We start from the raw sequence: 15,834 nt of genomic DNA on the forward strand, positions 1-15,834 counted from the left end.
TAGAGGGGTTAAAGCATTGGACTTTTTAACCTAAGGGTCCCGGGTTCGAATCTCGGTAACGGCGCCTGATGGGTGAAGGGTGGAGATTTTTCTGATCCCCCAGGTCAACAGAACATCCAGACCTGCAAGTGCTTAAACCCTCTTCGTGTGTATACGCACGCAGAAGATCAAATACGTGCGTTAAAGATCCTGTAATCCATATCAACGTTCTGTGGGTTATGGAAACAAAAACATACCCAGAAAGCACCCCCCCAAAAACAAACAAACAAACAAACAACAACAACGGAGTATGGCTGCCAACATGGCGGGGTAAATAAACACAACGGTCATACACGCAAAGTCTCCCATGTCTGAGTCTGTATCAGTGTATGTGTGCGTGACTTAAACCTGATTGAATGACGCAGGAAACGAATGATAAGCGCCCAATGGCAGCCGCCCGTCGGCTCTACCCAGGTAGGCAGCCTGTTGTGCAAATGACCCCGTGTTTATAAAGCGTTTGGAGCTTGGTCTCCGACCGAGTATAGGCGCTATATAAGTATCCATATCATTTATTTAGAATTCAATGTCTACTGTTGGCAAGTCCTCCTTGGACCAGAAGCCAGCCGGGACTTTATTGCGAGGTCCCATGAGCCAGTTCCACATCCTGACAGGTTTTGACCACTCCTGGCCATACAATGCCGTGAGGTACATCTCTACTGGATAGGGGACTCTCACCCTCAGACCTCCAAACTCCGTCCACCTCAGGGAGTATTTGGGGAAAACGTATCTGAAAAGACAAACCCTCGTGAGACGAGAAATTGTGTGTGTGTGTGTGTGTGTGTGTGTGTACAAAGAGAATATACATAGAAAGGATAAAGAAGAAAAAACTGATAACTGATTATCTCATGTCACTGAAATATAATATGGTTTCGTGCCGTTTGTGTTCCAAGGACGCTATCAACATATTTTACAGAGCTTTGACTTCAAAGCATTCAGTCTTGTAATTGTACGAGATATAAGAGAAGAGACCAGTCCACTGTCGTGCAATGGGTGTGTGTGTATGTGTGTGTGTGTGTGTGTGTGTGTGGCTTAAGTTTGCATTGTAATGAGAAGTGGTGTCGTTAGCACAATACCAACAACAACAAGATGAAAGAAAACAGCCAAAACTGACCGTTTCTCACCTATATTTCTGCGAGTCGGAAAACATGTTCCACCATACATGGTCCTGTTCCTCGTAGCAAAAGAATATGTCGATGAATATACCACCAAAGCCAAAGCGAAGTTGGAAACCATCTTCTACCTGTGTGTGAAAAAGACGGCATGAGAGACTGGTTCGGGAAACAAGTTACAGGAATCAGAATCAGAGTCAGAGTCATGAAACCCGTAAATGAAAGTCTATAGATATAACAAAGGATAACAAGAGAGGCAAGGCCTTCAAGACTCACTTATGATACACTTTAAAAAAAAAATCCAAGCTTTTTATGTATTGAGTATAATTTCAAAATGTAATGTTTAAGATGAGAAAGATCAGTTTAAAGCAAATTAAGTACCCTGGCATTAATTACAGAGTAATTTCCCTTCTTTACTATCTGCACCAAAACGTTTGCAAAATAAATAAAACTTCCATGCTTAGCAAAAGAAGTACCTGTCTGAACAAAAAATGATAATAATGACTGCTCTTGTTGTGTCAGAATATCAGATCAAAGTGCCAAGTTTAGAGAATACAAAAAATATAAATATAACAGTAAATGCAGTTTGCATATAATTAGGCTTCATTTTTAAATTTTTTTGTGCCCATCCCAGAGGTGCAATATTGTTTTAAACAAGATGACTGGAAAGAACTGAATTTTTCCTATTTTTATGTCTAATTTGGTGGCAACTGACAAAGTATTCGCAGAGAAAATGTTAATGTTAAAGTTTACCACGGACACACACACACACACACACACACACACTCACACAGACAACCGAACACCGGGTTAAAACATAGACTCACTTTGTTTACACAAGTGAGTCAAAAACCAACTAAGCCAACTGTAAGATGTGTGAGTTATAACCTGTGTGTGTGTGTGTGTGTGTGTGTGTGAATATCTCTGTCTGTGTGTGTGAATGTGTGTGCTGAGAGACAGAGAGAGACACACAGACAGACAGACAGACAGACAGAGAGAGACAGAGACAGAGACACAGAGGGAGAGAGAGATTGAAAAAAGAGACGGATAGGCAGACAGACACACATACACAGAGAGACATAAAGAGGAAGACAAACACACATGCAAAGAACAAACACACACACAAACAGACAACGCAAAAGGAATTTTAAAGTCAATAGACCACAAGTTTGTAGTCTTCACTAACACGCAATATTCGTCAATAATCGTGAAGTGATCTCCCGAACAGACCTCTCAGCCAAGTCGACAAAGTGGTGAACAGCGTGAGAGGACATTCACTTACTTTTCCAATTTGTTTCAACCGTTTCAGACCAGACGCCACCAACGCCCCCGTCATTTTTGGCGTGTAATCCTGTATCCTCATCTCTATATCAACGTCATTGGTGTATGGAACGACATCACACTGGCGATACCACCCTGCGCAATGTGATGACATGCGATGTACACACACCGTGAGTGGAAGTCTTGCAGTTACACTGCAAGCGTACCCGTTATGGATACACTGTGAATGTGTCCGTTATGGTACACTGTGAATGTTTCTGTTATGGCTGCATTGTGAATGTGTCTGTTATGATACACTGTGAATATGTGTGTTATGGGTGAATTGTGAATGTGTCCGTTATGGATACAATGTGAATGCGTCTGCTATGGATCAATTGTGAATGTGTCCGTTATGGATACACTGTGACTGCGTGTGCTATCGGTGAATTGTGAATGTGTCCGTTATGGTACACTGTGAATGTGTCCGTTATGGTACACTGTGAATGTTTCTGTTATGGCTGCATAGTGAATGTGTCTGTTATGATACACTGTGAATATGTGTGTAATTGGTGAACTGTGAATGTGTCAGTTATGATACACTGTGAATGCGTCTGCTATGATACACTGTGAATGTGTCTGTTATGGTACACTGTGAATGTGTCTGTTATGATACACTGTGACTGTGTTTGCTATGACTGCATTGTGAATGTGTCCGTTATGGTATACTGTGAATGTGTCTGTTATGATACACTGTGAATATGTCCGTTATCGTACACTGTGAATGTGTCTGCTTTGGGTGAATTGTGAATGTGTCTGTTATGATACACTCTGAATGTGTCTGCTATGGTACACCGTGAAGGTGTCTGTTATGGGTGAATTGTGAATGTGTCCGTTATGGTACACTGTGAATGTATCTGCTATGGGTGAACTGTGTATGTGTCCGTTATGATACACTGTGAATGCGTCTGCTATGATACACGGTGAATGTGTCTGTTATGATACACTGTGACTGTGTCTGTTATGATACACTGTGAATGTGTCTGCTGTGGCTGGAATGTGAATGTGTCCGTTATGGTATACTGTGAATGTGTCTGTTATGATACACTGTGACTGTGTTTGCTATGGCTGCATTGTGAATGTGTCCGTTATGGTATACTGTGAATGTGTCTGTTATGATACACTGTGAATGTGTCCGTTATCGTACACTGTGAATGTGTCTGTTATGATATACTCTGAATGTGTCTGCTATGGTACACTGTGAATGTGTCTGTTATGGGTGAATTGTGAATGTGTCCGTTATGGTACACTGTGAATGTATCTGCTATGGGTGAATTGTGTATGTGTCCGTTATGATACACTGTGAATGTATCTGCTATTGGTGAATTGTGAATGTGTCCGTTATGGTACACTGTGAATGTATCTGCTATTGGTGAATTGTGAATGAGTCTGTTATGGTACACTGTGAATGTGTCTGTTATGGTACACTGTGAATGTTTCTTGTTATGGGTGAATTGTGAATGTGTCTGTTATGGTACACTTTGAATGTGTCTGTTATGGTACACTGTGAATGTGTCTGTTATGGTACACTGTGAATGTGTCTGTTATGGTACACTGTGAATGTGTCTTCCTATGGGTGAATTGTGAATGAGTCTGTTATGGTACACTGTGAATGCGTCTCCTATGGGTGAATTGTGAATGAGTCTGTTATGGTACACTGTGAATGTGTCTTGTTATGGGTGAATTGTGAATGTGTCTGTTATGGTACACTTTGAATGTGTGTTATGGTACACTGTGAATGTGTCTGTTATGGTACACTGTGAATGTGTCTTCCTATGGGTGAATTGTGAATGTGTCTGTTATGGTACACTGTGAATGTGTCTGTTATGGGTGAATTGTGAATGTGTCTGTTATGGTACACTGTGAATGTGTCTTGTTATGGGTGAATTGTGAATGTGTCTGTTATGGTACACTGTGAATGCGTCTGTTATGGGTGAATTGTGAATGTGTCTGTTATGATACACTTTGAATGTGTCTTGTTATGGGTGAATTGTGAATGTGTCTGTTATGATACACTGTGAATGTGTCCGTTATCGTAGTAAACTGTAAATAATTATGTCCGTGATGAGTATTTTGTAAATGTATTTGCTTGGAACACTGTGAAGAGAAAGGGAGATAGGGAGAAAGAGAGAGAGAGAGAGAGAGAGAGAGAGAGAGAGAGAGAGAGAGAGAGAGAGAGAGGGGGACGCACAGACAGACAGGCGGACAGACAAGGACAGAGAGAGAAAGACCGAGAGAAGAACAAGAACAGTGGTACCTGGTTGATCTCACCTAACAATGTGCCAGCACTGAGCCAGAAGGGCAGACCCAGACGATCCAGAGTCCTGGCTGTGATGTTCAGAATTTGCAGAACTCGCTTACGAACTGTGGGATTGAATACTTGACTGGCCCTGTAGCGTGTGACCAGTCGCTTGGCCGTCACGTGGTTGCACTCCGCCACTAACCCGTGCTGCAGACGGAAGCGAAAGTCGGTCATGTTGGCTGGCACTGACACGTTCATGCCTCCAATAGTGTCTTCTCGGGTTGCAAACCTGCATCAGATACGACGTTGTTGGACGTGTCAGTTGGAAAGGAAACTGACTTGACTTGGTTTGACACTCTTTTTTTTTCTTTGTTCGGTTTATTTCGTTTTCATTTACTTGTTCATCTAACGAGTCTCTTAATTGTTTTCAAGTGTTCTGTTGCAGTAACCATCTCCTTTGCTGTTAGCGTTACTGGAATGCCAACAGCGTCCTGTCAAGCAAATCGACGGGCGTGGCCTTAGAATTGTTTTTAGTTGCTGCGTTGGTGTGTTCGAATGCGTGTGGTGTGTGCGAATGCGTGTAGTGTGAACGCACGCGCACGTGTATGTGTTTGCACAAAACCTTTTTCGCCTGTATCCGGACATAAAATTATCACATACAGGGACCACATCACAAAAGATGAAGTGTGTACAAAAGTCAAGCAAGGTAACAGGCCACATGATGATCTATTGACCACTGTAAAGAAAAGGAAATTGAAGTGGTGTGGCCACGTCTCGCGATCATCAGGACTGGCCATGACCTTCCTGCAGGGAACAGTGCAGGGAGCAAGGAGAAGGGGCAGGCAGAGGAAGTGATGGAAGGGCAGCATCAAAGAGTGGACAGGTCTGATCTTGAGTGAGACAGTCAGGACAGACAACAGCGAAGGATGGAGGAGGCTGGTTGTCAAGTGTGTGGTGCCCCCATGGTGTACGAAACTAAGGGATAGATAGATATACAGATAGATATACATATAGATATCTTATCAGCTAGCTGAGGTGCGCCATTTTCGTCGTGCTTCTGTGGTTGGCTTCTGCATTGTTTCTGACTAGATTCTGTGACTAGCTTCTGCACTGTGTTTGACTAGATTCTGTGACTAGCTTCTGCGCTGGTCTTTGACTAGCTTCTGCACTGTTTCTGACTAGATTGTATGACTAGCTTCTGTATTCTGTCTGACTAGATTCTGTGACTAGCCTCTGCACTGTTTCTGACTAGATTTTGTGACTAGTTTTTGCATTGTTTTTGACTAGATTCTGCTACTAGCTTCTGCAATGTTTCTGACTAGATTAAGTGACTAGCTTCTGCACTGTGTTTGACTAGCTTATCCGACTAGCTTCTGCATTGTGTTTGAATGGATTCTGTGACTAGCTTCAGCACAGTGACAAGATTCTGTGTCTAGCTTCAGCACTGTTTCTGACTTGATTCTGTGACTGGCTTCAGCATTGTGTTTGACTAGATTATGTGACTAGCTTCTGCACTGTTTCTGACTAGATTCTGTGACTAGCTTCTGCATTGTGTTTGACTAGCTTATGGATTGTTTGACGAGCTTCTGTATTGTTTGACTGTCTTCTGTGACTACCTTCTGTATTGCGTTTGACTAGCTTGCATGACCATCTTCTGCATTGGTATTTGACCAGCTTTTGCATTATGAAGTAGTGATCAAGAGTTTTGCCTTGGGTGTACGTGTGCCTTAAGTGAGACCAGACTGGCAGAAGAAGGCGAACTCTGTGAGCGAGGCGCAGGCTACACCTTCTTTTGGAGTGGTCGTGGACCTGAAGAGAGACGTAAGGCTGGAGTTGGCTTTGCAGTGAAGACAACCCTCGTTGGCAAGCTGGTTGGCCCCCCGAAAGGAGTGAACGATCGCCTGATGACGATGAAACTCCCTTTATGCAACGGGAAGAAGTTTACCACCATTGTCAGCGCCTACGCGCCCACCATGACCAACCCGGATCAGATCAAGGACAAGTTCTACGAGGACCTGAACGCTGTCATCACCACTGTTCCCAACGCAGACAAGCTCAGCATTCTTGGTGATGTTTAACGCGAGAGTTGGCTGCGACAGCACCTCCTGGGAAGGCGTGATTGGGAAGCATGGGGTTGGTAACTGTAACAGCAATGGCCAACTTCTCCAGACATGTGCCGAGCACGACCTTCTTATCACAAATACCGTCTTCTGCCTCCCTACCCGTAATAGGACGTCATGGATGCATCCTCGCTCTGGGCATTGGCATCTCATCGACTTTGTCATCGTCAGGAAGAAGGACAGGCAGGACGTACGAGTCACGAGGGCCATGTGCGGCGCCGAGTGCTGGACAGACCATCGCCTTATCATCTCCAAACTCAACCTCCGCATCCAGCCCAAGAGACGGCCTCAGGACATGAAAGCACCCAAACGCCTGAATGTCCACAAGCTGGAGATAGGCAGCATCAAGCAGAGCTTTGCTGACACCCTGGAGGAACGCCTTGAGTCCACCGTGCTGGACAACCAGAATGTGGAGGCAGCATGGGGCGCACTGCATGAGACGGTGTACAACACTGCCATGGAGTGCCTGGGGCCTTCTGCCAGGAAGCACACAGACTGGTTTGATGAGAACTGCAATGAGATCAAGCAGCTGCTGGAAGACAAACGCCAAGCCTACAGAGCCCACATTGAAGATCCCAAGTCACAGTCAAAGAAAGACATACTGAAGAGTGCACGCAGCACCATCCAGCTGAAGCTGCGGCAGATGCAGGATTCCTGGTTGAGCAACAAAGCTGATGAGATCCAGGGCTTTGCAGACAGGAACGACATAAAGAACTTCTATAACGGCCTGAAAGAAGTCTACGGTCCCACCACCTCCGGATCTGCTCCACTCCTCAGTGCTGATGGTTCTATCCTAATCACTGACAAGGACGGGATCCTTGAGAGATGGGCTGAACACTTTGACAGTGTACTGAACCGCCCTTCCACCATCAATGATGAAGCCATCGACCGACTCCCCCAGGTGCCAGTCAGTGAGTCGTTGGATGCCATTCCAGCTTTGGAGGAGACCCAGAAAGCTATCCGTCTGCTATCCAATGGCAAAGCCCCTGGCTCAGACTCCATTCCAGCTGGTCTACAAAGAAGGTGGTATGGCGCTGACTGAGAACCTTCATCAGCTGTTCCAGCTCATCTGGCAGCATGAGGCAGTTCCACCGGACTTCAACGACGCTTCCATCATATACCTGTACAAGCGCAAAGGAAATCGTCAGGCCTGTGACAACCATCGTGGAATATCCCTGCTGTCCGTCGCAGGCAAGACTCTGGCCAGAGTGCTACTCAACCGTCTCATAGCGCACCTTGAGCAAGGTCTCCTACCAGAGAGCCAGTGTGGCTTCCGGAAAGAACGCGGGACTATCGACATGGTGTTTGCTGCCAGGCAGCTCCAGGAGAAGTGTCAGGAACAGAACGCCGACCTCTACTCCACCTATGTCGATCTGACCAAGGCCTTCGATACTGTTAGCAGAGATGGCCTTTGGAGAATCATGGCGAAGTACGGACGTCCCAGAAAGTTCATCACCATCATACGGCAACTACACGATGGGATGCTGGCCTGAGTCCAAGACAACGGAGAGACTTCAGAACCATTCCCTGTCTCCAACGGAGTCAAGCAAGGGTGTGTTCTTGCCCCCACCCTGTTCAGTCTCATGTTTTCAGCCATGCTGACTGATGCCTTCAGAGACGCTGACGTAGGCATTGGCATCAGGTACCGCACAGATGGCTCACTCTTCAACCTCAGGAGGCTTCAAGCAAAAACCAAGGTGAGGACAGACACCATCAACGACTTCCTGTTTGCTGATGACTGCGCTCTCAACGCTGCCTCCGAAGATGACATGCAACACAGCGTCGACAAGTTCTCTGCTGCCTGTGACAACTTTGGTCTCACAATCAGCACAAAGAAGATTGAGGTGATGCACCAGCCAGCTCCAGGAAAGCCTTACGTTGAACCAAACATCTTCATCAACGGATGACTGAACGCGGTGGACAAGTTCACATACCTGGGCAGTACACTCTCTCGCACAGTTCTCATCGATGACGAGGTGAATGCCAGACTCGCCAAAGCCAGCGCTGCCTTCGGTAGACTCCATAAGACCGTTTGGAACAGGAGAGGCATCACCCTGGAGACGAAGCTCAAAGTATACAAGGCCATAGTTCTCACCACACTCTATGGATGTGAATCATGGACGGTCTACAAACGCCACGCCAAAAAACTGAACCACTTCCACACCACCAGCCTCAGAAAACTTCTCGGCATAAAGTGGCAAGAGAAGATCCCTGACACAGAGGTGCCCACTCGTGCAAACTTGCCCAGCATCTACACCATCTTGATGCAGGCCCAGCTGCGCTGGGCAGGCCATGTAGTTCGCATGCCAGACCACCGGCTCCCCAAGAAACTGCTGTACGGCGAACTCCAACATGGCAAGCGCTCCCATGGAGGACAAAAGAAGCGCTTCAAAGACACTGAAAGCTTCTCTGAAGGCCTTCAACATCAGCCACGACACATGGGAGCTGAATGCAATGAACAGACCAAAGTGGCGTTCAGCTGTCCACAAAGGCGCCAAATCCTGTAAGGCCAACAGCATCGCTGCAGCAGAGCAACACAGACAGGCCAGGAAAAGCAGTGCCAGCAAGTCCCCGACAGCCGCCACCATCCCCTGTCCACACTGCGTCAGAACCTTCCGGGCGCGGATTAGCCTGACCAGTCATCTGCGCACCCACAGAGCCCAACCTACCCACCCCCAGGATGACTAGATGGTCCTCGTCGATCCCGACGGACGAACCACACGTGTGCATGTCAGAATCACTACGACAGGACGCCAACAGTCTGAGTCCAGTGCTTGCTTGTCTCCAAAATCGGTTTTTAATTTTTGTAATATGCTCAAAGGAGGCAAAAAAGTCATTTTAGCTGTAAGTAAGATGATTACACTTGTAAATGTTGCCTAGCTATACTTTTGGAGTTAAAAGACATTTGTGTTTTCTCAACTTTTATGTGACATTGTTGTGTATTTGGAAACGTTTGTTCTGGGCATGAAAAGATTATTTTGCAGTAATCCTCCATACTCCAGTAGGAGTGAAAGGATAATTAAAACTTGAAACTTGAAACTTGCTTTTTTTGTGCTTATATTTCCGATTGTGGTTATTTCAGTAGTACTTTTCAGTGGGTGCATGTAAATTGACGAGTGAAAATTAGCTAAGTGTTCTGTTATTGTGGTGTCTGGGAGCGAGGTAAGGGTGGAAGTAAGATAGAGTTGTTTTCAGAAGGGTTTAGGCTGACGACAACAGCCAATTATGACGACTGTAACAACAGCAGCAAGAAGAAGAAGAAGAAGATGAAGAAGATGGTGAACAGCGATTCCCACCTCTGTCGATAAGTTGTCACAGTTGTCTGCATCAACAGTGGGTTCATTTCTTTCTTTTTACCCCCTTCTTTCCTTTCTAGCTTTCTTCATTCAACCCTTCTTTAACTTTTTATCCACTCTTATCTTTCTTGTGCTTGTTAGTGTCTCCCCCAAAGTCCTCAACAAATCACCAGCACAACATGTGACCCACCTACATAGTCATTTACCAACTGGATGATAGTCAGTCGTGTTCGACTATGACCTTCAGAACAGCTGAGGAGGTAACTGCTGTCCTGACTATCTGGGCTAGAATTTGATTATAGTGGAGAGTGTCTTGCCCAAGTTACATCCCCCACTCTCTCGGCCAAGAGGGTTTTAGGACAGTCGATGTTGGGGATGGTTCCCAAAGGTCTACTAGCTCCCAAGGCTAGGCAGTACAATTTTGCCTCCTAGTTTGAGTCATAGTCCTTCACAAAAGACTAAGCTGTAGATGATTTCCCATTGCAATGGAGAAACCGCTGATGACACAGCTTTCACTTCGCTGTTGGGAACTGCAAACTTATGTCAATTTATGATATAAGCTCATACATACTGGCCCCTATACGATTGTTAAAGCTAGTCAGAGAATTGTGGTTCATAGCAAGCACTTGGCGCTGTGACTCTCGCGTGAAAAAATATCTATCTATCTAAAAAAATATGAAACTGCTGACCAGTAAATGGTATGGCCTACAAGAAACACTTCAGAACAGTATTCCTTCATCACACACACACACACACACACACACACACGTCGTGTTTGTTTCAAATCCCCCCCACGCCCACGCCACCCACTCTAAAATAATAGACACGAATCGATCACCAAGACACGACAGGCACTTTCATTATCTCAGTAATTTGGTTGAAAAATAAAAGGTCATGTTGGATAGTCAGCACTCATTGTTCACAGTGGAAGAAGAACTACATGACACAGATAGCTAGCAAGAGTGTATATTATTTTTTTTTTAAAGCAAAAAAAAAGAAAAAAAAGAAAAAAAGAGAGAGTGTCATGACTCAAGCTGATGAATAACGCTTTAATTAAGTTGTATGAAAGTGATACTCAGAAAGATACGGAGTCTTCTCTCGAACATCCTTATAATATGCGTGCTTTCTTGGAATGGTTCAAAACAAAACCGGTATCTCGGGTTGTTTTTTGTTTTGTTTTGTGTGTGTGTGTGTGTGTGTGTGTGTGTGTGTGTGTGTGTGTGTGTGTGTGTGCGCGCGCCTACACTTGACTTAATCAAGATTTTGCACCTTTTAAATACTATTATTATTAGTAGTATTTTTTATGTATTTATCTATTATTTATTTATTTTATTTTATTTATAATTATTATTATTATTAAAAATATTAACAATATTTTCATTATTATTATCATAATATATATATATATATATATATATATATAAATTATCCTTTTTTTTCAAGGCCTGACAAAGTGCGTTGGGTTACGCTGCTGGTCAGGCATCTTCTTGGCAGATGTGGTGTAGCGCATATGGATCTGACCGAACGCAGTGACGCCTCCTTGAGCTACTGATACTGAAACTGATACCACACTCCCACCGCTCGCTCACCTGTCAATCAACGCAGCTTTCTGACCAATGGAATCTCTGGGCATCCAAAACGGAAGCTTCATCCGGTCAGCAGCGTTAGGTTCAAGGGAGGGAAACATGTTGTCATACCATAGATAGCCTGCCCTGCTGCGGAAGACCACCAAGTGGATCCGAAGTTCGCCGAAATCATGGACAGGTGTCCACCACAGGAAGTGCATAGGGATAATGTTAAGGTTCGGGTTATGGACGAAGGAGCTTGCGAGAACATTGCGGGGATCCGCGCTTTGAATTTCGTAAAGAAAAAGTTTTGTTTTGTCGCTAAACACTTGGGAAAGCTCCTCCTGTTCAACAGAGTCCATGAAATGACTCAGATCCCATATACACATTGTAGTCAGTGAATCGGACCTTATACACATCTTGTACTTTGTGAATCAGATCTTACATAACCTTTCTAAGAGTTAATTCACACACACACACACACACAGACAAACAAACACACACACACACATCCACACACACTCAAACACACACATGCACACACACTCAAACACACACATGCACACAAACATTGGAGAAAAAGGAAAGAGGACGAAGAGAGATCAAGAGGGAAAGGAGAGAGACAGAGACAGAGAGAGAGAGAGAGAGAGAGAGAGAGAGGTTGGATGGGATAAATATAAAGGAGAGGTGACAATCTACCCTGAGAGTCAGGCAGGCTTTGGAAAAACAAACAAACAAAAAAACTAAAACTAAACAAAAAAACAGATAAAGCTATAAACACTGACAGACCATACGACAAAGAGAAATCCCTGAGTAAAGCAATCATGAAAAATGTCAAGGTCACCAAAGGTGTCCCAAAATAAAGGTAAATGATCTTGTTCTCTTATGTTTCTCTCCCTCTCCCGCCCCACCCCACTCCACCCCCTATATACTGAAACAAACAAAAAAAATCCGTAACCTCTGATCCTCACTTCAATACAAGGTCAAGGTCACTTGCCAGAGCGACGTTAGGAGGGTCAATGACCCCGAAGGTCGCGAATACCCCAAAGGTCGCGGCATGCTGCCTGTGCAGGTCCAACTGGGGCAATAGTCTCTCCTGTCCCCCCTTCCTCAGCAGGTCTCCGTCCATCAGAATGGCGTTCAAACCTACGTTTCGACATGCCTCCAGAAAACGCTGCGTCATATCCTGAAATGAGAAAGAGAGAAGAGGGGGAGAGAATAACACACACACACACACACAGAGGATAGGGAGAGTGTAACTCTTTGCGGTCCGGCTACAGATTTGCCATCTTGGTCTCGAAGTCCAAAGGCCCCAGATCGACTTCACAGGCAGGGAGCTTCTGTAAACGAAGGGCTATCAACTTTCTGGGTCTGCCTGGGGCGATCTGGCGCTATTGGTCTTGAACTTGAATAGCGTGACTGTCTTGTCAGTGACGGAGCGATGAGAGGGAGGACAGTCACTTCAACATGGTGGAACAGGTGGCTGGGTCATAAAGCTTGGATTACTTAAAACGTTGAGTGACAACTTGAGCAGTTTCACCACAGATGCCTATGAAAGATCCTCGGCATAAAGTGGCAAAACAGGGTCTCCAACCTCCAGGTCCTAGAGAGGAGCGGCCTCCCCAGCATCGAAAGCCTGCTGATCCAGTGCCTTAGTGGAGAGAAGGCCTAGAGGTAACGCGTCCGCATAGGAAGCGAGAGAATCTGATCGCACTGGTTTGAATCACGCTGGCAGTCGCCAGTATTTTCTCCCCCTCCGTTGGACCTTGAGTGGTGGTCTGGACGCTATATAGTCATTCGGATGAGATGATAAACCGAGGTCCCGTGTGCAGCATCTATTTAGCGCACGTAAAAGAACCCACGGCAACAAAAGGGTTGTTCCTGGCAAAATTCTGTAGAAAAATCAACTTCAATAGGTAAAACAAATAAAACTGCACACAGGAAAAAAAACAAACAAAAAACAAAAAAACAACGGTGGCGCTGTAGTGTAGTGACACGCTCTCCCTGGGGATAGCAGCCCGAATTTCACACAGAGAAATCTGTTGTGACAAAATGAAATACAAATACAAATACTGCTTGAATGTGAGAATGCTTAGGGCATACTATGTCATGCGTATGTGTTAGGGTAGCTGATAGATACACATGCATGTTAAAATGTATTATGCATTGTGTGTGTGTGTGTGTGTGTGTGTGTGTGTGTAGTCACATTTTGGTGTGTGTATGTAACATTTATGTAATGTTTTATGTTAACAAAAGCGTTTTGTAATGCACCTAGAGCAGATTTCTGAAGAGTGTGCTATATAAATATCCATTATTATTATCTTTGTCAGATGTGTATTTATTCTGTCCGGGTCGTGCAGAGCCTGCGTCATGGTCTAAGGGAGACAACACACTATCATAAGTTGTTACATGAATTGGTTGTGTCCCTTTGATAATCACATTGACGAGGACTTCAGTGCAAGTCCTCAGTGATGTAAGCAGGTCTGATTCTGAAGATTAAGGTGAGTTGAGTGTACAGTCACAGGCTAAGCTTTTTTTTTCTTTTTTCTTTTTTTTTTTTTTTTTGGGGGGGGGGGGGGGGGGGGGGGGTGTCATAAAAATAAAGTATTTTGTGATTCGGAAGTTTGTTCAAATGCGACGTTTTCGCTTGGTTATCTCCGAAGCTTGTAATTCCTTCAGAGAGTTAACTAACTCGTCCTAAGTCTGCCTTTAGGAGGTGAGGACATTGAAGCAAGTTGATGAAGACCATTGAAAGTCAACCGGAAGTCTTACACGCACTTGCGGAACATCCTGCAGAGTTACCTTCAAGAGAACTGTGACTGTGGTCTGTATATTGTTAAGACTTCCAGCAGTGTGTGCAGTGCCAGATGGTATACTACAACAACAACTACTACTACTACTACTAACAATAATGACGTTCATCATCGTCACGTGTCTGTCTGAGTGTGTATGTGTGCTTGCCTGGAATCTGATTGAATGACACAGGAAACGAATGATGAGCGCCGAATGTCAGCCGTCAATCGGCTCTACCCTGGTAGGCAGCCTGTTGTGCAAATGATCCCATGTTTGTAAAGCGCTCAGAGCTTTGTCTCCGACCGAGGATAGGCGCTATATAACTATCCATATCATTCCTTGATTCATTCATACATAATTATAATAACCATTACAACCATAATTACCATCATGATTACTGTCTTTATATCATTATGATATACACACCCACAAAACGTGTGATGCGAAATGACATAAACAACCAACAATATCAATGAATGACAATGATAATTTCAGCAATTGGTTTGTTGACTCATCATAGAATAATGCATTGTTGTTCCTGAGTATTCGAACAGTATTCATCGTAAGAAGTTCTGATTTTCGATGTTTTAACCTTCACTATGATACACAGTGTAAATTAACACACAGGGTGAAGAGTTCCTAGTTTCTAGGACTTAGGGTTATGAGTGTCCATTTTTGGCGTGTTAATCTACACTATGGCATTGGGTAATGAATGTCCATTTTCGGAACGTTAATCTTCATTATGACACATGAACTTCTTGAATTTCCCCGTCTCACTGTACGCCAAACCAACCTGCCATAGATTGGCGATGGGAATTTCCCATCGGTCCGACGGATGAGTAGGCAGCCAGGTTTGTCTGTCAGTGTGTGTCCTCATATATACGCCAGGCCAACCTGCTATAGATTACCTCATTCTGACTTCCATTTACCTTGCCTTTCCCTAAGTTATCCTAACCTGGCCTACATTATCCTACTAAACATGATCCTTTGGTACCCTTCACTATATTACCCTGAACAACATTACCCTATTGTGCCATGTGCTACATTTCACCTTCTCAGCTACACCTTGTCCTAAAGTTCTCTACCTTACATCATTTTACCTGACTTACATTACCCTAGTATGATCAACACTAGTGGAGTGATGGCCTAGAGGTAACGCGCCCGCCTAGGAAGCGAGAGAATCTGAGGTCGCTGGTTCGAATCACGGTTCAGCCGCCGATATTTTCTCCCCCTCCACTAGACCTTGAGTGGTGGTCTGGACGCTAGTCATTCAGATGAGACGATAAACCGAGGTCCCGTGTGCAGCATGCACTTAGCGCACGTAAAAGAACCCACGGCAACAAAAGGGTTGTT

The 15,834-nt window shown here is 44.6% G+C and overlaps 1 protein-coding gene across 1 annotated transcript; it reads right to left on the reverse strand.

Annotated features, from left to right (window-relative positions):
* Window positions 1-552: 552 nt before the first annotated feature.
* On the reverse strand, window positions 553-11,909 carry LOC143287171 (ribitol-5-phosphate transferase FKTN-like). Its single transcript, XM_076595115.1, has 5 exons — window positions 11,713-11,909; window positions 4,737-4,996; window positions 2,431-2,564; window positions 1,161-1,279; window positions 553-766 (listed from the first exon to the last, which is right to left on the reverse strand). Exons 1-5 carry the CDS (start codon window positions 11,907-11,909, stop codon window positions 553-555), a joined length of 924 nt encoding a protein of 307 aa, XP_076451230.1.
* Window positions 11,910-15,834: the final 3,925 nt, after the last annotated feature.

Source organism: Babylonia areolata, chromosome 11 (assembly GCF_041734735.1).
Source record: "Babylonia areolata isolate BAREFJ2019XMU chromosome 11, ASM4173473v1, whole genome shotgun sequence".
Lineage (NCBI taxonomy): Eukaryota > Metazoa > Mollusca > Gastropoda > Neogastropoda > Buccinidae > Babylonia > Babylonia areolata.